Genomic DNA, 22,396 nt, shown 5'->3' with positions numbered 1-22,396 from the left:
ATCTGAGGGAATATGGGAATAGAAGTTTCTCAGTGAAATTCAGGACATATAAACCTCCTTTTGTTTCAGAATACAACCAACAGCAGAATTCTGCCAATTTTCTTTTTCAAATCCATTCCACGAATTATAGACAAAGATAACATTGGCTATGAAATTTAGCAATATGGTTCTATCTTCTGAAGAAATATGCATTGTCAAATTGCTGAACTAGAAAAAAAAAAAAAGAAGAAAAAACAAATTGCTGATCTGGGAGTGTTTTACCTTAGAGTACAGCACTGCGGCTCCTGCATAATCCTTCTCCTGAAATTTTTTGTTCCCTTCTTCTCTGTAGAAAAGGGGAGCGTCAGGGTCCTTTCTCACCAAGTAACCTCTAGAAAGTCTTTTTAAAAACATCTCATCCTCAGGTCTTCATGAAGAAGGAAGGAAACAAAGAAAGCAGTAATTTGTCATTTCAAGGAAAGCTCAAAATCATCACACTAGAAATAAGAATGTGCGCCTGAAAAACACTGAAACACATGAGGTTGTATGTATCGTATGATGTGACTGGAGGGAAAAAGTCTTGTGGTCTCCAAGACATAGCGACTGGAATTTCTATTCGGAGGAAAGAGTGCTAATTTTTTATTCTTTATTTTGAAATTACCAGTCAAGCAACCATCCCTTGGATCATATATCATGAAGAAGTTTGGGTGTGGGGAATGACATAACACATGGACTCTCTGCACCAATGAGTACTCTCCACATAAAATGTGTTGAAAATACTTGAGTGATCCCTGTACCGGCCAGCAGTGAAAAAAACCCAAAAAACAAACAAACAAAAAACTTGAATGAATGGTTGACAGAGAAGAGAGAGAGAAATGTTAACATTTGGGGAATCTGGAAGAAAGGTATTATAAAGCAATACTTTGTACCATTTTTGCAAGTATGTCTGAAATTACATCAAATTAAAAACTTTTTAAAAATACAATGCTCGGGCCGGCCTGGTGGCGCACTGCTACAGTGCGCCGCTTGGGAGCATGGTGGCGCTCCCGCCGAGGGTTCGGATCCCACATACAGACCGGTTCCCGCTCACTGGCTGAGCGAGGTGCAGGTGCAGCACCGAGGTTTGCGATCCCTTTGCCAGTCGGCGCGACACTGAGGGTTGCGATCCGTTGCCGGACACGAAAAAAGACAAAAAGGAAAAAAAAAAAATACAATGCTCTGGGGCCGGCCCGTGGCTCACTCAGGAGAGTGCGGTGCTGATAACACCAAGGCCATGGGTTCGGATCCCATATAGGGATGGCCGGTTAGCTCACTGGCTGAGCGTGGTGCTGACAACACCAAGCCAAGGGTTAAGATCCCCTTACCGGTCATCTTTAAAAAAAAAAAAAAAATACAATGCTCTATATAATATAAGTATACAAATGCTGTATATAATAAAGAAGTTGATCTAATATATAAATCTACAAACATATATATACACGCTGACAATAGAGAATACACCTTTTTTTTCTAATAAGGAGAAATAGTATAGAATAATCTACATTATACTTTTTGTACTACCATGCCATAAAGTTAAATATGAATAACAAAAGTGGAAACAAAATGACATGGAAACTAAAAACTCTCTTAAGCAACTCTTGGGTCAAAGAAGAAATCACAATCAAAACTGCAGAATGTTTATAAGTGTTTTTCAAATTTTTGTTTACAAAGACCCACAATGAGAAATACCTTTCACATTGTGAGTTGGTATGATGCTTCCGTGTATGGATACATTGAAATTTCATAAAACATTATTTATCTTTGTTCTGTATAATAAGGTAAACACAAAAGTTAATATCAAACATGACTTTATTAATATTTAAATGCAACATGGAAAAATCACAAATAACACAAAAAGAAAAATTGGGAAAGATTTTATTTAATTCAAAAGATGTGCTTGCCTGTTCTAAATTTACTCAGTTAAGAACATATGAAGACAGTACCCAATGCATATCTGGTATACCATAGAGCCTATTCTTTTTTCTGTTTGCATTCATTTTGTTTTAAATTAAGTTAAACCTGAAAATCCGGGCGGAGCCCGTGGCACACTCGGGAGAGTGCGGCGCTGGGAGCGCAGCAGCGCTCCCGCCGCAGGTTCGGATCCTATATAGGGATGGCCGGTGCGCTCACAGCACTCACTGGCTGAGTGCGGTGCGCCAGTCTCAGAAAGGACAAAGAAAAAAAAAAACCCTGAAAATCCTACTTTTTTTTTTTTTTTTAAAGATGACCAGTAAGGGGATCTTAACCCTTGATTTGGTGTTGTCAGCACCACACTCTCCCAAGTGAGCCATGGGCCGGCCCTTGAAAATCCTACTTCAAACAAAAAGGTTTTGGTTAACAGTAGCAACAGCACAACTCTTCTTGACTAACCATAGATATTCTTTAGTCTTAATGAAAATGATGATGAACTCAATATTTTGTAATAGTTCTTCAGTGTAATTATGGACTAAGCTGCAACAATTCATTCTTTTCTTCAGGTACGAAATTTAACTCAGTAATTGATTCAGAATTTTGAAAACCAAATGAATGTTCTATACTTATTTTATGTTTCAAATTGTCTTCTGGAATGTCATAATAAAAAATTTGAGCTAGTGAGATGAAACAATCTAATTTTTTATTGTTTTAAAATATATATAACATATAACATGTTAAGCATTTTTAAGTGTACAGTTCAGTGACATTAAGTACATTTACAATATTGTGCAACCATCCCTACTATCCATTTCCAGAACTTTTTCTTTTTTTTCTTTTTTTTTTTTTTTAAAAAGATGACCGGTAAGGGGATCTCAACCCTTGGCTTGGTGTTGTCAGCACCACGCTCAGCCAGTGAGCAAACCGGCCATCCCTATATAGGATCCGAACCCGCGGCCTTGGTGTTATCAGCACCGCACTCTACCGAGTGAGCCACGGGCCGGCCCTTTCCAGAACTTTTTCATCATCCCAAATAGAAACTCTGTACCCATTAAACTATAACTCCTCATTCCTCCTTCTCCCTACCCCTGGTAACCTCTATTCTACTTTCTGCCTCTATGAATTTGCCTATTCTGGGTACTTCATGTAAGTGGTCATAGAATATTTGTTTTTTCATGTCTAGCTTATTTCACTTAGCAAAAAGCTTTCAAGGTTCATCCATGTTGTAGCATGTATCAGAACCTTACTCCTTTTTATGGCTGAATAATATTTCATTGTATGTACCACAATTTGTTTATCCATTCATCCACTGGTGAACATTTGGGTTGTTTCTACTTTTGGCTATTGTGAATAATATTGCTGTGAACACTGGTGTGCAAACATCTGCTCAAGTCCTGCTTTCACTTCTTTTGTTATAAGAAGTGGGATTGCTGGATCATATTGTAATCCTACATTTAATTTTCTGAAGAACTGCCATACCATTTCCACAGTGGCTGTACCATTTTACATTCCCACCAGCAGAGCACAAGGATTCCAATTTCTCCACATCCTTGGCAACACTTGATATTTTCTGTTTTTTGGTTTTTCATAATAGCCATCCTAATGGGTGTGAAGTGGTATCTTACTGTAGTTTTGATTTGCATTTCCCTGATGATTAATGATGTTGAACATCTTTTCATGTGCTTATTCACTATTTGTATATCTTCTTTGGGGAAATGTCAATTCAAGGCCTTTGCCTATTTTTTAATAGGATTTTTTGTTGTTGAGTTGTAGGAGTTCTTTATATATTCTGGATATTAATTTCTTATCAGATATGATTTGCAAATATTTTCTCCCATTCTTTGGGTTTTATTTTTACTCTCTTGATAGTATTGTTTGATGCACAAAAAGTTCTTAATTTTGATGAAGTCCAATTTATCTATCTTTTCTTTTGTTGCCTGTGCTTTTGGTGTTATATCCAAGAAATCACTGCCACATCCAATGTCATTAAGATTTTCTCCTATGTTTGCTTCTCAGAGTTTTACAGTCTGAGCTCTTAACTTTAGGTCTTTGATCCATTTTGGGTTAATTTTTGTATACGGTATAAGGTAAAGGTCCAGTTTCATCCTTTTGCATGTGGGTTGCAATTAGGATACAGACAGAAAGAACCAAGTTCTTTCTTCCTCCAGCCTTGCCCCTCTCTCTCTTTCTCTCCAGCCTTCTCCTTCCACCACCCCCTTCCTTCCTTTCTTTCTTTCTTTCTTTCTTTCTTTCTTTCTTTCTTTCTTTCTTTCTTTCTTTCTTTCTTTCTTTCTTTCTTTCTTTCTTTCTTTCTTTCTTTCTTTCTTTCTTTCTTTCTTTCTTTCTTTCTTTCTTTCTTTCTTTCTTTCTTTCTTTCTTTCTTTCTTTCTTTCTTTCTTTCTTTCTTTCTTTCTTTCTTTCTTTCTTTCTTTCTTTCTTTCTTTCTTTCTTTCTTTCTTTCTTTCTTTCTTTCTTTCTTTCTTTCTTTCTTTCTTTCTTTCTTTCTTTCTTTCTTTCTTTCTTTCTTTCTTTCTTTCTTTCTTTCTTTCTTTCTTTCTTTCTTTCTTTCTTTCTTTCTTTCTTTCTTTCTTTCTTTCTTTCTTTCTTTCTTTCTTTCTTTCTTTCTTTCTTTCTTTCTTTCTTTCTTTCTTTCTTTCTTTCTTTCTTTCTTTCTTTCTTTCTTTCTTTCTTTCTTTCTTTCTTTCTTTCTTTCTTTCTTTCTTTCTTTCTTTCTTTCTTTCTTTCTTTCTTTCTTTCTTTCTTTCTTTCTTTCTTTCTTTCTTTCTTTCTTTCTTTCTTTCTTTCTTTCTTTCTTTCTTTCTTTCTTTCTTTCTTTCTTTCTTTCTCTCTCTCCTCTCTCTCTCTCTCTCTCTCTCTCTCTCTCTCTCTCTCTCTCTCTCTGTCTCTCTCTCTCTCTTTCTTTCTCTTTCTTTCTTTCTATTTCCTAAAATTCTTTTATATCTTTTTCTCACTTCAACCAGACCCAGGATCAAGGTTCTAATGTATCGCATTTAGATGTTATTCTTCTTTAGTCTTCTTTGAGACAGTCTTATAATTCTGTTTTGTTTTGTTTTTGACCGGTAAGGGGATCGCAACCCTCGGCACGGTGTGGTCAGCACCACGCTCAGCCAGTGAGCACCCTGGCCATCCCTATATAGGATCCAAACCCACGGCCTCGGCGCTACCAGCACCGCACTCACCTGAGGGAGCCATGGGGCTGGCCCTTGTTTTGTTTTTTATGTGCAATTATTTTGAAGATTCAAGGCCAAGAAAATGTTCCACATTCTGGTTTTGTCTCATTGTTTCCTCATGATTAGATTCAGATTAAACAGTTTTTGTTAAGAATATTTCTACATAGTTAAATCTGTGTAATTCCTGATGCTTCAAATCAGGAGACAGGCAATATCTTCAATATTGGTGAAGCTAAGTTGGGTATCTTGGTTAAAGTGGTGACTCTTGGGTCTCTCCAATGTAGATATCTTTCCCTTGTATTTAATAAGTAATCTATGGGGCCATACTTTGAGACCATGTGAATAGCCTTTTTCCTAATGGTTTAAGCATTCATTGATGATTATTGCCAGAATCACTTATTACACTGGCAGTTACAAGGTACTGATTTTCTAATTCTACCATCATTTCTAAATTTATTAATTGGCATTCATTTGTAAAGACAAACTTTCTCCCCTTTCCTTCTTTTACTTATTTATGTATTTATTTATTTATTTCGAGTATCACTATGGACTTAAAAAAATTCATGCTCAAATTGCCCTAAATTTGGCCAGTGGGGAACCTCTTCAGACTGGCTCCTGTGTTCTCTTTTACATAAATCCATTAGTCTTTGGGCGCTCCCTTGCTTTCTGGTGCAACAAGGTATTCTAGTTGAATCAGTACAAAATCAAAACAAACAGTAAGGCTGTGAGTGTAGATAATGAGGTTGTTAAGGATTTCCTAGGACCCTCTAGGGATTATCAGCTGCTGGGGTAGGAGAGTCGCCTGTCTCAAAAGGTTTTCAATATTGATGAAAGATATCTATTCTGGGAAAACATTCCTCAAAGAATGTAAATTGGCAAGGAAGAAAAGTACATGCCTGGCTTTAAATTTTAAAGGCCCAATTCACACTTTTATTTAATAAGCATGCATATGGAGATTAGAAGTTTAAATCTTTTTTGGTCATTTTATATTGTGATTAAATAGTCTTACAAATAGCTCTTTGAGCTAACTTGTTTTCAAGTAGAGAAGTTTGGGAATGAATTAATGAGAGATACCCACAGCAAACAAAAATGGAGGTAATTATTAACCCCAGGGAAAACAAGAGCTACACAGGAAAGGAAATGTAATTCAAAGCATACTTGTGGTTCTTGTGAGTACTATTTACATAGACATAAGAAGGTATACATTTTGGGGGGGAGGAGAAGTGGTGGACTAATGGATACAAAACTATGCTATCTACCCTAAGTGAATCATTGTGCAGTATATGCTTGTATTGAAACAACACACTGTATCCCATAAAAATAAATTTAAAAAGTATGTGTTGAATATTGATTTCACCAATATAATAGTCTATTTGTTATATTATAAATTATAATATGGTTATAGTGAGAGAATGAGGGAAAAACAAAGTATGTACAAATGAGTCGGGGGTAAGAGAGCTAAATTTACAACTACAACTAAAAACTCAGGAAAGAGCAGTATTAGCATACTGTTTAGAAATATGAAATTAAATGCCAGAAGAAACAGTTAAAGTAATATACAGTAGCTGTCTCTCAGGATTAGGAACTAGGAATGGGGAAGAGTGGGACAGAGGGTTGCTGTTTGTGTTTATAAGCTTTTTTTTTGGTGGTTGGCTAGTATGTGGATCTGAACTCCTGGCCTTGGTGTTACTAGCATCATGTTCTAACCAAGTGAGCTAACAGGCTAGCTTTTTTTTTTCTTTATAAGTTTTGAAGTACTACTTGATTTCTTAAACTATGTATGCGTATCATTCTGACTAAAAATTAAACTCAAAAAGAAAAATATTTCCACTTAATAAGGCACAAGGTCTACATAGTTTTACAGGATTTTTCTACCAGCTTTTAAGACCCACATAATACCTAAATGATATAAACTGTTTCAGAGCATAGAAAAAGATGGGAAGCTCTCCAATTCATTCTGAGGCTACCACAACCCTGATACCAAGAGTTGACAAATGGAACACAAAAACACGTAGGCTAATATGATTTATGAATGTACATAGAAAAAATCTAAAGAGAATATTAGCAAACTGAATTTAGCAATGTGGTAAAAGAATGATAGAAGGCCGGCCCGTGGCTCACTCGGTAGAGTGCGGTGCTGATAACACCAAGGCCACAGGTTCAGATCCTATATAGGGATGGCCGGTTTGCTCACTGGCTGAGCGTGGTGCTGACAACACCAAGCCAAGGGTTGAGATCCCCTTACCGGTCATCTTTTAAAATAAATAAATAAATAAATAAAAAATAATAGAAGAATGATAGATTATGATCAAAAAGGGTTTATCCCCCAAATAGTTCAATTACAGTAAATCTACTAATGTCAATCCTACATTAATAGATTGAAGAAGGGAAAATGACCAATCCTTCCAAGACATGTCAAAAAGTATTTGATAAAATTCAATACCTATTTATAATAGAAATTTTAGTATTTAAGAATATAGAGCAATTTCCTTAAACTGAAACAGGGTATATTTATAGTATGTCTATATTTACTATAATATATTTATAGTATATCTATAAACCTATCGTAAATGTCCTAAATGGCCATTACTATTCAATACTGTACTGGAGGTCTAGCTAATACCATGAAAATTAAAAAGTACAATAAGTGGCACAAATATTGGAAAGGAAAATTACTATTTGTGGATATAGTTACTCAACTTAAAAATTTCAAGTGGATTGGCATATAACGATGAAATATGTGAAAGTACAGTTAGGTGGCCAATTATAAGATGCTAAAAAATTTTCTACCTTTTATTTTTTCCACCAATCATCAGTTAAAGAATGTAACTGGGGGAAAAGGCTTATTCACTAAAACAACAAAAACTTTACAACAAGTAAAAATAAATCTAAGAGGAAATGTGTAAGACACATATAAAGAAAACTATAAAACTTTACTTAAAAACATAAAAGAAGCTCTAAATAAATGGCAAGACATACCCTTTACTTGGATGAGGAAATTTAATATTGTAAAGATGTCAGGTCTCCCTAAATGAATCTATAAATCCAACACAATCCCAATCAAAAACCCAACAACATTTTTTATGGAATTTGACAAGCCAATTCTAAAGTTCACATGGGGGAAATACACACAAAATAACCAAGATATTCTTGAAAAAGAACAGTGACTGTGTATGGGTGTGGAGGAACTTGGCCTAACAGAGAACAAAGCCACATTTGTACTACAGACTTCCCTGCTTTGGAGTGCCCTTTCCCCCTACTTCTGGTAAATTTCAGAGGGGAAATCATTCCTTGTGGGTGAAACAGGGTTGACCCCAACTTCAAAACACGGTTGGGCACGTGATATAGGCCTGGCTGATCAGAGAAGCCCCAAATCTTTGTGCATAAGATAAAAGTTAGGTTTGATCTAAGCCCAAGCCAGAACTTTTCTGCTGAAACTTTCCAAAAAGATGTCTTCTTTCCTGTGGTTATTAAGCTATCAGGATGTGCCCAGGGCTGCAAATGGTCATAGTGCCCACCAGATGGAGTCTGATGACATCCTCTAGAGCTGATGACATCCTCTGAGTCCCTGGGTACAACCCAGCATGAAAACAGATCTGCCTTTGGACATCCTATTTCATAGCTATAAATTTCATAATTTGAGCTGAGTTTCTGTTACTTGAAACCGAAAGAGTTCTAAAATGATACTATAAAATCATGGTAATTAAAACCCTTTGGTTTTGGCACAGATATAGAGTCTAGAAACAAATTTATGGATAAGTGGGAATTTAATTTTTAATAGGTGTGGCATTTGGAAGCACTAGGGGAAAGGTCGGGCCATTCAATAATGCTGTGAAAAAAAAAATCTGGAAGAAAGAATTCTCCCTCATATTATACGTAAAATTAATTGTAGATGAATGCATATATAGTAATATCATGTTGTACACCTTAAATATGTATAATTTTTATTTGTCAATTATACCTCAATAAAGATGGAAAAAATTACAGGTGGATTAGAGAGCTAAGAAGTAAAACATAAAAGTACGAAAAAATATTAGAGGAAAGTAAATAGTATTTTTATAATCTTGAGGTAGAGAAGACTATCCTAAGCAATATACATAACCCCAAAGCTATGAAAGAAAATGACAGATACGGCTGTATAAAAGTTAAAACACATATACACAATCCATATACAATGAAAGACACTATAAGGTTAAAAAAAAAAAAAACCCATAACAAACTAGGAGGAAAAATGGTAACACAGATAGCAAAGAATTATATAGCCAGACTTAAGAAGATCTCCTACGAATTAATAAGAGAAAGACAATACACTAGAAAAATGGGCAAAGTACACAAATAAGCAATTCACAGAACTACAAATGAGCTGTAACATCAGAAAAATAGCATTACTTCACTAGTAATTAAAAAAAATGCAAATCAAAATGAGAATTTTTTTTGTCATCAGGGCTGGCAAAATTAAAGACTGCTGCTTTCTAATGTTGGTGAGGGTATGGGAAAGTAATTTTCATTTGCTGCTCAGGTTAAACTGGTAAAGCCTTTTTGGAAGGTAACTTCAAAGTATCTATTCAATTTAAAATGCTCATGGCTGGACGATTAACTCAGTTTGTTAGAGCATGGTGTTGATCAACAACACCAAGGGCCAGGGTTCAATCCCTGTGTCAGCCAGCCTCCACACACACACACAAAAAGAATAAATAAAATAAAATGTTCATAAACACTGATGTAGCAATTCCTCATCTAAGAATCTATCTTAACCTCTTAAATATGTATACGAAAACATGTATAAAGACTGTTCACTGCAGCATTGCTTGTAACAGTAAAAAGCGCCCAAACAACTGGAAACAACTTAATTGCCCATCAGTAGAGAAAAGAATAACTAAATGGTGATATAATTATACTAAGAATATAATGTGATCGTTAAGAAGATTAAGGTATGATGTTGAAAAAAAGCTTATAGAACAATGCACATAATATAATCTAATAGAGAATAAAGGAAAAGATATACATACATTTATATAGACATTAATCAAATGATCACACAAATATATACCTATTACACGCTGTGAGAATACATAAAAGGGACCAGAAAGCTCTAAAACTATGGTTAGCTCCCTGAAAAAGAATGAAGAGAAGGGTAAGAGGGAAACTTTCATGTTTTACTTTATTAAATATTGCTTCAATTTTTACAAAGAGAATGTTTTTGTTTGTATCTTACATTCATAAAAAACAAAAATAAGATACAAAAAATATATATAACCCTAAATGTACCAAGTACCTGAACTGGCAAGGCTCAAAACTGAACTCATTATTTCATTCAACTAATACCTGAGTACCTAGCAAGTGTCAGGCATTGTGCTGGTTCTTGGCACAAAGATAAAGATGTAGACCTTGACTTGAAAGGTATGTGTTTGTGGAGCTGCATATAAGTGAGATTTTCCTTTATATGTCATATGGAGCACTAACATGTGCCAGTCACTAAACTAAGATTTTATATACATTACCAAACTGTCATTCAATCAGTATTTATTGGGGATTGGCCAGTTAGCTCAGTTGGTTAGAGCACAGTGTTATAACACCAAGTCAAGAGTTCCGATCCCCATACTGGCCAGCCACCAAACCAAACAATTTATCAAGCACTTATTTCTTGACACCACACTGTTCTTGTCTATGGAAAGACAAACAAATACAGATATGGCCCCTGCCCTCATGAAGTTTACAGTCCAGTCGTGAACATATACATTAATAAAATGATCACCCAAATATATAAAGCACACAGTGTTGTAAATGTACAAAAAGTGAAGATGACCCAGGTGAGACTCAGGCAAGGCTTTCCTGAGGAAAGATTTGGCTGATCCTGAAGGATAAGCAGAAGTTAATTAGTTCATAAGGCATGCTAGGGTGGAGAAGAGCTAGGAAAAGCACTTCAGACAAAAGAAATACCATAAGTAAAGGCCACATGGCAAGAAACAGCATAGTGAATATCCAGAACTGAAAGAAGGCCAGTATATCTGAAAGGGGAGTACGGTGACAGGCAGTAGTCAGACTGCAATGTCTTACTGGCTATATTAAGATTTTTGGTCTTTATTAAAGAGCAAAAGAAACTCTGAAAGGTTTCCTGAAAGGTTTTAAGTGAGGGCAATATAACCTGTTTTGTGTTTTGAAAATTGCTGAGAGTAGATTTGAAGTGTTCTCACGACAAAAAAAAATAAGTATGTGAGATAATGCTTTAATTAGCTTGATTTAGCCATTCTACGATGTATATATAACAAAACATCACGTTGTAAATCATAAATATACACAGTTTTTGTCAATTAAAAAAGAAAGAAAATAGTTTGGAGAATGGCAAGGATAAATATGGGAAACCAGTTAGAAAGCTATTAAAATGGTCCAACTGGTCCAGCCCATGGCTCACTTGGGAGAGTGTGGTGCTGATAACAACAAGGCCACGGGTTCAGATCCCTGTATAGGGATGGGAGGTTAGCGCACTTGGGAGAGCGTGGTGCTGACAACACCAAGTCAAGGGTTAAGATCCCCTTACTAGTCATCTTTCAAAAAAAAAAAAGGTTTAACTACTGACAGTAACATGGATTACAGAAGTAAAGGGAGTATATTAGTTTTCTCTTGCTCATCTAACAAATTACCACAAATTTAGTAGTTTTAAACAACAAAAAGCTATCTATTTATTTTTTGGCAACTGGCTGGTATGGGGATGCAAACCTTTGACCCTGGTGTTTTAACACCACACTCTAACAAACTGAACCAGTCAGCTCCTCAAATTTATTATCTTACAGTTCTAAAGGGCAGAAGTCTGACATGGGTCTCAAAGGGCTAAAATGAAGTTATTGGTAAGGAGGTGCTGTTTTTTGGAGGGTCTAGAGGAAATCTGCCTTTGCTTTTTCCAGTTTGTCGAGGCTGCCCACACTCCTTGGCTGGTGGTTCCTTTACTTCATCTTCAAAGCCAGTAACATTGCATCTCTCTGACCATAGTCACATCTCACTCTCTTCTCTTCTGCCTCCCTTTCCCAGTTATAAGGACACTTGTGATTACACAGGGCCCACCTGGATAATCCATGCTAATTTTCCTATCTTAAAATTGGTTAATTGACTAATTTTCCTTTGCCATATAACCTTACAATTCAGAAGTTCCAGGGGCCGGCCTGGTGGCGCACTGCTACAGTGCGCCGCTTGGGAGTGTGGCGGCGCTCCCGCCGAGGGTTCGGATCCCACATACAGACCGGTTCCCGCTCACTGGCTGAGTGAGGTGCGGGTGCAACACTGAGGGTTGCGATCCCGTTGCCGGTCCCGGTCCGGTACGGGTGCGACACTGAGGGTTGCGATCCGTTGCTGGACACGAAAAAAGACAAAAAAGAAAAAAAAAAAAGAAGTTCCAGGGATAAGGATGTAGATATCTTTGGGGTCCATTATTCTGTCTACTATGCAGGGAAATGGGGAAAAACTGACTTGATTTGATTATACATTTTTATATATTTTGTGGGTGGTTATCCTAGAGATTACAAAATGAATCCCTGACTTATTACTGTCTATCTTCGGTTAGTACTATTACCATTTCCCAAATAATACAAAAACCTTATAGTAATTTAACTCCATTTACCATGCTACCCTTTGTACTACTGTTCACGTCTTACTTCTAAATGTTTTAAATCCATAAAACCTTATTACTATAATTGTTTTAGATAATTTTTAAATGTTTACCCACATATTTACCCTTTCTGGTGTTTTTCATTTCTTCCTACAACTGCATGCTTCTATCCAAAACAATTTTCCTTTAACCTTTAGAATTTTCTTCAGTATTTCTTGTAGCTTTGATTTTCAGAAGATGCAGTCTCGGGCCGGCCCGGTGGCACACTGGAGAGTGCGCCGCTTGGGAGCGCGGCGGCGCTCCCGCCGAGGGTTCGGATCCCATGTGGAGACCAGTTCCCGCTCACTGGCTGAGCGCGGTGCGGGTGCAACACCGAGGGTTGCGATCCCGTTGCTGGTCCCTGGTACGGGCGCGACACCGAGGGTTGCGATCCCGTTACCGGTCAGTAAAAAAGAAAAAAAGAAAAAAAGAAAAAAAGAAAAAAAAAAAAAGAAGATGCAGTCTCAGATTTTTTTTTTGTCTGAAAATATCTTTATTTTGTATTCATTTTTGAAAGGTATTTTTACTAGGTATAGAATTCTAAGTTGGCAGATTTTTGTTTTTGTTTTTTCCTTTCAGCACTTGAAATGTCATTCAATTTTCTTCTAGCTTCAATGGTTTTGCTGAAAAATCAACCAAATGTCTTATTCTTACTCCCAAAAAGGTAACAATTTTCCTCCTTTGGTTGTTTTTAAGATTTCCTCTTTTTTTCCCCTAAGTTTTTGGAAGTTTGAGTTTGATGTTTGTAGGTGTGATTTTATTTATATATTACACTATTTGAGATTTGCTGAGCTTCTGGAATCTGAGTTGATGTATTTCATCAGTTTTAGAACATTTATTGTCATCTTTTTGGAAAACTGCTTTTACCCTATGATCTGTTTTCTCTCCTGAGACTCCAATTACAAGTATGTTAGACCATTTGACTGTGTCTGACACATCTCTCGTGTGCTGTGTTATTTTTTCCATTCTTTTTTCCCTGTGCTTCATTTTATTTTGTATTTTTATTGACCTGGAAACCAATTTACTAACCTGTTCCACTGTGTTCAATTTGCTCTTGGAATTAAGAATTGAGTTCACAATTTCAGTTATGGTATTTTTTCAGTTCCAGGAAGTCCATTTGATTCTTTTTTATAGATTCCAATTCTCTGTTGAAATCCATCTTTTCATCTACTTTATCTATCTTTTCCTCTATTTTCTTTTTTTTTTTTTTTTTGTCTTTTTTTGACCGGTAACGGGATCGCAACTCTCAGTGTTGCGCCCGTACCAGGGACCGGCAACGGGATCGCAACCCTCGGTGTTGCGCCCGCACCACGCTCAGCCAGTGAGCAGGAACCGGTCTCCACATGGGATCCGAACCCTTGGCGGGAGTGCCGCTGCGCTCCCAAGCGGCGCACTCTGCAGTGCGCCACCGGGCCAGCCCTCCTCTATTTTCTTAAACAGATTAACCACAGTTATTTTAAGGTCCTTGTCTACTAAATCCTTGTATGCGGACATCAGTTTATCTGTGTTTAAATGTTTACTTTTTTAATTTTTATTTTTGGGTGGCTGGCTGGTATGGGGATCCAAATCTGTGAACTTTGTTATAAGGCTGCACTCTATCCAACTGAGCTAACCTGCCAGTCTTTAATGTTTATTTTTTATCTTGATTATTGGTCATTTTTATGTACCTTTGCCCAGCTAGTAATTTTTGACTGTGTTCTTGACACTGTATATAGAACACATAATGAAGCTAGATGATATGTTCCACCATGAATCTGCCACCTTTCCTATGTGAGGCAGATAGGATGAGGGCTGGCCTTCTCTGTCCAATCAAGAATTGAGTTGGTTCAGGGTTGAGCTACATTATTAAAACTCAGTACATTCTAAGCAAGTCTAGCTTTAAAAACAATGACAGCAAAAACTCAGCATACTTATGGTTTCTCCCTCTCCCTTGGGTATGGCCCTCTTGAGATTTTGGTTGAGGACCTGGAAGGTCTTGGTTTCCTCAGGCCCAAGTGACCATCATCTCATCTCTCACTTGGATGAATGCAATAATCTCCCAACAGGCCTCTCTGCTTCCACCCTTCCTCCTCATATAGTCTATCCTTAACTCAGCAGTTAGAGTAATCCTTTAATACAGAAGTCAGCAATCTTTTTCTGTAGATGGCCAGGGAATAAATAATTAGGTTTTGCAAGCCAAGAGGCACAATTGAGGATATTCTATGAATACCTATATAACAAAATACAAATTTCCAAAAAATTTTTATTGACAAAACTCAAAATATAAAAATAACAGAGTACAAGTTTTTGTAATACAGGTCTACTAATGAGAAAAATTGAATTCTTTTTTTTTTTTTAATGGATACCATTTTGTTTAAGGGGCCGGCCCGGTGGCGCACTGGATAGTGTGCCGCTTGGGAAGTGTGGCGGCGCTCCCGCCGAGGGTTCGGATCCCACATACAGACCGGTTCCCGCTCACTGGCTGAGCGAGGCGCGGGAGCAATGCTGAGGGCTGCGATCCCGTTGCCGGTCCCCGGTCCGGTACGGGAGCAACACTGAGGGTTGCGATCCGTTGCCGGACACGGAAAAAAGACAAAAAGACCAAAAAAAAAAAAAATAGATACCATTTTGTTTAATTAGGGTTCAAAGTCAGTGTTCCTGATCATCAAATCAACTGCAAATGTTTATCTGTAAAACCATTCTTAGCTGTGGACTATATGAAAATAGGCATCAGAATAGATTTACCTTGGGGGCTGTAATTTTCATGACTGTTTTAAATTACAGTCATGCATAGTTTAACGACAGGAATACATCTGAGAAATGTGTCATTAGGCAATTTCGTCATGTGTGAACATCATAGAGTGTACTTACACAAACAGAGACAGTACAGCCTACTACACACCTAGGCTATGTGATATAGCCTATTGCTTCTAGGCTACAAACCTGTACAGCATGTCACTATACTGAATACCATAGGCAATCATAACACAATGATTAGTATTTGTGTATCTAAACATAGAAAAGCCACACTCGGGCCGGCCCGGTGGCGCACTGCTATAGTGCGCCGCTTGGGAAGTGCGGTGGCGCTCTCGCTGAGGGTTCGGATCCGACATACAGACCGGCCGCTCACTGGCTGAGCGAGGGGCGGGAGCAACCCCGAGGGTTGCGATCCCGTGGCCGGTCCCGGTCCGGTACGGGCGCGACACTGAGGGTTGCGATCCGTTGCCAGGCACGAAAAAAGACAAAAAGAAAAAAAAAAAAACACACACACAAAAAAAGAAAAGCCACACTAAAAATTTGTTATAAAAGATAAAAAATAATACACATGGATAGGGACTTACCATGAATGGTGCTTGCAGGACTGGAAGTTGCTCTGGGTGAGTGAGTGAGTGAGTGAGTGGTGAATTAATGTGAAGGCCTAGGACATTACTGTACACTTCTGTAGACTTTATATACACTGTAAACTTAGGCTACACTAAATTCATAAAAAATATTTTTCTTCTTTCAGTAATAAATGAATCTTAGCTTACAGTAATTTTTTTACTTTATTGCCCTGGGTTGAATGTCCCCCCAAAACTTAATCCCCACTGTAACAGTGTTAAGAGGGTAGGAAATGCTATTATGGTAATTGAAAGGTGGGGCCTTGAAGAGGTGATTAGATTCTAGGACAATGCTATAATGAATGGATTAAAAATGGTGGTCATGGGTGTGGTTTTGAGGGCTCTAAAAAGAGAGTGAATGAGGAGGTTATTCTCTGCTCTCTCTGCTCCACCATTTTCTCAATGTAATACTCTGCTTTCACTGTCGCCACCACCAAGGCTTTCACCAGATGTATTTCCCGGACTTTGGACTTCCTAGCCTCAGAAACTGTAAGCAATAATTTTTTTTTTTTTTTTTTTAAGATGACCAGGATCTTTAAGGATCTTAACCCTTGACTTGGTGTTGTCAGCACCACGCTCAGCCAGTGAGCTAACCGGCCATCCCTATATAGGGATCTGAACCCATGGCCTTGGTGTTATCAGCACCGCACTCTCCTAAGTGAGCCATGGGCCAGCCCTAAATTTTGTTTTTTTTATAAATTACCCAGTTCCATGTATTTTGTTGTAAGCAACAGAAATGGACTAATGCATTTATAAACTTAATTTTTAAAACTTTTTGACTCATAATAATGCATAGCTTAAAACACAAACAGTACAGCTGTTTTGTATAGTACAGCTATACAAAATATTTTCTTTCTTCATATCCTTATTCCATAAGCTTTTTTCTATTAAAATTTTTTAACTTCTTTAATTTTTTTGTTAAAAACAAAAACAAACACACACATTAGCCTAGGTCTACAAAGGGTCAGGGTCATCACTACCACTGTCTTATACTCCATATCGTGTCCCACTGGAAGGTCTTCAAGTGTAGTAACATGCATGATGCTGTCATCTCCTATGATAAGAGTCTTCTTCTGGAATATCTCCTGCAGGACCTGCTTGAGGCTATTCTTGAGGTGTCACTCTTTTCAGAAATATGCCCATGATTGTTTGCTTGGTTTGTTTTTTCATCACGGATTTGCTTGTAAGCAGATAACACACCATAACATTCTTCTCTATTAATGAAAACCTTTTGGTGTTAGGTCCATGTTTTCAAATTTTTTTAAGGAGCTTCTTGAGGTCTGCAAAAGCTTCTGCTAAATCCTTCACTGTGAATTTTCTTGGGGGTTCTTTTTCTTCCCCTGCAGTTTCCTTTTCTCTTGCCTCTTCTTTAGCTATGTGTTCCTGTTTCAGTTCAAACTCCTCATTAGTCAGTTCTTCAGGAACCACCTCTAGGAGATCCTCAGTGTGATCCTGATCCACACCCAGATTAAAGTTGTTTGTCATCTCAATCACAGTCTTGTTGAGTATTGCATTGCACTGACATTATGATGGCTACTACATCACTAGGCGATAGACATTTTTTAGCTCCATTACAATCTTATGGGACCACTGTTGTATATGCAGTCCATTGTTGACCAAAACATTGTTATATGGTGCATGACTGGACAATCAGATCATATCATTCTCTCAAAACCCTGTGAATTAGTTTTCTATTGTTGTGCAACAAATGATCACAAATGCAGCAACTTAAAACAACACCCATTTATTATCCTCACAGTTCTGTAGGTCAGAAGTCCAAGTAGGTTTTGCTGGATTCTCTGCTTAGGGTCTCACAAGGCTGAGGTCAAGGTGACCTCTTATGAGGATATTTCAAAAAGTTCATGAAAAGATTTGCATTACCTTTAGTTCTATTTTCCACAAACTTTTTGAAGTACCCTTGTATATGGAGGATCTGGGAGAGAAACCATTCCCAAGCTCATTCAGGTTGTTGGCAGAAGCCAGTTCCTTGTGATCGTAGGGCTGAGGTCCCCATTTCTTTACTGGCTGTTAGCCAGGAGCCACTCAGCTTCTAGAGCCTGCCTGCATTGCTTGTCATGTGGCCTCCTCCATCTTCAAGCCAACATCAGCACGTCAAATCCTTCTCCTGCTTTGAATCTCTCTGACTTCCCTTTCTGTGACCAGTTAGAAAAAACTCTTTGCTTATAAAGGTCTTCCCTGATTGGGTTAGGCCACCAGCATAATTGTATCTCAAGGTCAACTGACTTGGACTTTAATTACATCTGCAAAATCCCTTCCTAGCAGTACCTAGGTCAATGTCAGATTGGATAACCAGGGAACAAGAATCCTGAGGGGAGTCCATCTTTAGAACTCTGCCTGCCACATTCTATAATAACTTCCTACCCAGAGTAAAAAAGAAAAGTTGCTTACATGGGGCAACTGATTTGTGTCACCTGCTCTCCCCCAACCTCATGAATGCCTCATTACTTCTCTGATGTTATTTCCTACCACTCTCCTTCTGGCTTACTCTGTTCATCCACAGCCTTTTTGCTGTTGCCTGAACATGCCAGACACACTCCCACATCAAGATCTCTGCCTGGAATGCTCTCCTCTCAGATATGTACTTCGTTAACTCCTGTATCTCTAAGTCTTAGCCCAACTTTCACTTTTTCAATGAGGCATATCTGACCAAACTATTTAATACTACAACCTGCACCATCATTTCTGGCATTGTCCATTTCCCCTCCCTGCTCCACTTTTTCTCTTTTCTACTGTAATTATCACCTTAACATATTATATACTTTACTTATTTGTGGCGTTTATTATCTGTCCCTCCTTGCTAGAATTAAGCTCTTCAAGGGTAAGGCATTTCGTCTATTTTTGTCACTGATAGATTCTAAGCTTCTAGCACAGTGGCTGGCACAAAAATAGGTGATCAATAAATATCACTGAATGAATGAAATTTTGGGAAACTCCTGTTTCAGTTTTCTATATATATGTATATGTGTACTAGGGGCTGGCCGGTTCGCTCAGTTGTTAGAACACAGCCTTATAACACCAAGGTCGTGGCTTCAGATTCCCACACTGGCCAGCTGCAAAAAAAAAAAAAAGGAAAAAAGAGAAAAATAGGCTGTAATGTAAAATATTTCTAATTGAGGAATGCAGTCAAGAGTTTGAAAAGTACTGGGGTTAGACCAAATGACTTCTAAGGTTTTCTCCAAATTTGAGCACTTATGAATTTCTATGGGCAGCTAGTGAATCTCCACTATATCTTTTGGGAGATGGCAATGTTCACAGCCTAGTGATTATAGCAAGGCAGTGAACAACACTGACACCAAAAAAGCAAAACTGTCATCCCTACTGTTCATAATCATAGGTGCTACAGTTAGAATGTTTGTTCCACCCAAAACTCATGTTGAAATTTAATCTCCAGTGTAACCATATTAAGCGGTGAGGCCTTTTATTTAATTTTATTTTTTAAAAAAAGATGACTGGTAAGGGGATCTTAACCCTTGACTTGGTGTTGTCAGCACCATGCTCTACCAAGTGAGCCAACCGGCCATCCCTATATAGGGATCTGAACCCTTGGCCTTGGTGTTATCAGCACCACACTCTCCCAACTGAGCCATAGGCCAGCCCTGAGGTTGGGCCTTTTAGAGATGATTGGGTCACCAGGGCTGTGCCCTCATGAATGAATTAATCCACTTATGAATTAATGGATTAACGGGTTATCATAGGAATGGGTTAGGTATCACGAGAGTGGATCTGCTATAAAAGCCAGTTTGGCTCTCAGTGAGCCCTCTTGCCATGTGATGCCCCATGCTACCTCCAGACTCTGCAGAGTCCTCACCAGCATGAAGGCCCTCACCAGATGTGGCCCCTCAGCCTTGGACTTCCCAGCCTCCAGAACTGTAAAAAATAAATTTATTTTTCCTTCAGATCCCTGACAACTGCAAAAAAAAAAAAAAAATATATATATATATATATACTTTTTATTACCCAGTCTCAGGTATTCAGTTTTAGTAACACTAAAAGAGTGGGTTAGGAAAAACTGTTTCAGCAAGAACCACTGAAGGCCCTAAAATAGAAAAATCTGAAATTAACCTTTCTATCAATAAAAGATATTACTTCAGAATAAGTGACAAAAGAGAACATTTGCCAGATCAAAATTTCCCTGGTTGAAGCTTCCAATCACTTACTGAAGGAGCGAAGAAGAGTGAAGAAAGATATCATTCACAGTCTTTGCTGTAGAAATTGTGATCTGAATGGATGTTGGCAGCAAACACCATTTCTGAAGTAGGTATGATTTCCATTCATCCACGGGCAGATCCATGCTACTTTAGCTATAAAATAAATAAGAAAATAGGAATTCAGACTTCTACAGATGCACAATTCTACAAAATCAAGATTTCATTCAAGCAAGGGTTGAAGCAAGAAAATCAATTCCTGTAGTCTTTTTCCATAGTTGTTTATATGCTAAGAAAGGATCTATATTTTCTCATACCAATTCACTCAATATCTTTTCATTCAGAAATATTTGCTGAAAGCCTACTTTGTTCCAGACACCATGCTGGGTGATGGTTAAACAAAGACAAATCAGATTAGATAGCTACCATCCCTGTCCTCTTAGACCTCCATCTGCCCTGGTTGTTCAAGTCAGAAACGTGAGAGACATTCCAGATTTTTTTTCGCTCAACCCAGCAACTACTAAGTTAACAAATATCTATATCTCTTACACAGTTCAGTTTTCTCTTTCACTCCCCAAGTCATTTCTTCAGTTCAAACCCTCCTCATCTCTTGTCTGGCATTCTCTCTAGAGTGTCATAACTAGTCTCCACGCCTTCGGTCCTGCCTCCCCAACGCTTTTAATCCATCCTCCACATTGGGACAGATGTCAGCCTTCTGCTTTAATTCATGAATGCTCCTCCTGGCATATAGGTAAGCCTAGTACAAACCTGTCATTATTTGACCCTCGGCTTACTTTCTAATTCTCAAGTCCCACTTCTTCCTCTGCACCCTATCATATTGAACTACTCATTGCTATCCCCAGCTTGCCAGTCTATCTTATCTCTGCAACGTTTTGGCATAGGCTATTCATGCTTCCAGGAACATCCCCACCCTCACTTGGAGTCCACCTGACAAGTTCCCACACATCCTTCGACGCAGTTCAAATGGCACCTCTTCCGATAAGCCTCCTCGGATATGCCCTCTGTAATTCCAGCACACTTGGGGCCCGTACCACGTCTACCTTGAGTTAGGGCTACTCACGACGGAAACTCCCTCGACAGACTGTGCTCTCTTCTGAGGGCGGAGACCCGGTCTTATTTACCTTTGGCGAACCGCACAGTGCCACGCTCAGGGCCTGGCACGGGCGGGAGGTCAGCACTGGGCCGCTGAAGAAACCAAGTCACTGCTTTGACTATATTTAGCAGCAGAGTTATTAGGGCACAGCTCTAGCTCTCCTCTGGGCTTCCAGTCTGTCTACCAGCCAAAGACCGAGCTGGGTGTGTGCTTAACAAAACCGGCTCGGAGAGCTCCCGGAACCGGGCCACCTGTGCCCACAGCCGTATCCACGTGACACTTGGCGAGCCCCTGGGCTCGGCGCTCCGCCCCCAGATCCCCCAACCAGCGCCTAGGCCTCGAACCCGGCCTCGGGCGAGTCACAAGGGCCGCTTGCCGCGCCTTGGCCAATGCGGGGGCTGCTCGGCTTTTAGGCCCGCCCCTGTGCCGCGCGCACGTCGGGGGCGGGAGTGGCGCGCGCAACGCCTCGGGCCAATCGCCGTGCAGCGCGCTGCACCCCGGTAGTGAAGCCCGGGCTGCCGAGGAGCCGGAGCGCGGGAGTTAGCGCGGCGGAGCCATGGTGGGCCAACTGAGCGAGGGGGCCATTGCGGTGAGCAGACATCTGGGAGCCGGGCCGGCGGGCCGGGGTGGCTTTGGGCCCGAAGTCGTGCGGAGTGGAGAAGGCGGTGGGGAGCCGGGGGAGATGGGGAGAGAACGCGAGAGGAGGAGACTGCGGGGGTCGGTGGGGGAACCGCCGGGGGTCTCTCTGGTATCATCACCCTGTCCCCAAGGGATTCTTTCCATCATCTTTTAAACGTGCTCAAGTTTTTCGTACTTACGAAAACAAAACAATAAAGACTTGCTTTTCCTCCCATCTCCACCTGCGGCCGCTCCGTCTCCTCCCCTTCCCCCACCCACAGCCCAACTTTTCCAGTTGTCTGTTTCCAACTATTTCATTTCCTCACCTCGCATTAACTCTTTACCCCACTCCAATCGCTCACTGTACAGAGGACTGTGGC

General features: G+C 39.1%; 2 protein-coding genes across 2 annotated transcripts in view; one reads left to right on the top strand and one right to left on the bottom strand.

Moving 5' to 3' along the window:
* SMYD4 (SET and MYND domain containing 4) overlaps nucleotides 1-21,606 on the bottom strand; it is a 44,949-nt gene extending 23,343 nt beyond the window's left edge. Inside the window, exons 1-3 of the mRNA XM_008565676.1 lie at nucleotides 21,427-21,606; nucleotides 20,297-20,440; nucleotides 262-406 (exon numbers count right to left, since the gene is read on the bottom strand). Of these exons, the coding sequence (XP_008563898.1) occupies nucleotides 262-406; nucleotides 20,297-20,430 (279 nt within the window). The 5' untranslated portion in view covers nucleotides 20,431-20,440; nucleotides 21,427-21,606. The remainder of the gene's footprint in view (nucleotides 1-261; nucleotides 407-20,296; nucleotides 20,441-21,426) is intronic.
* Nucleotides 21,607-21,915: 309 nt separating this feature from the next.
* RPA1 (replication protein A1, 70kDa) overlaps nucleotides 21,916-22,396 on the top strand; it is a 63,514-nt gene continuing 63,033 nt past the window's right edge. The window contains exon 1 of the mRNA XM_008565671.1: nucleotides 21,916-21,987. Within this exon, the coding sequence (XP_008563893.1) occupies nucleotides 21,955-21,987 (33 nt within the window). The 5' untranslated portion in view covers nucleotides 21,916-21,954. The remainder of the gene's footprint in view (nucleotides 21,988-22,396) is intronic.

The sequence above is a fragment of the Galeopterus variegatus genome, unplaced genomic scaffold, assembly GCF_000696425.1.
Source record: "Galeopterus variegatus unplaced genomic scaffold, G_variegatus-3.0.2 Scaffold201, whole genome shotgun sequence".
NCBI lineage: Eukaryota > Metazoa > Chordata > Mammalia > Dermoptera > Cynocephalidae > Galeopterus > Galeopterus variegatus.
Note: the sequence above shows the minus strand (reverse complement) of the source record. Positions and strands in the feature narration are given on the sequence as shown.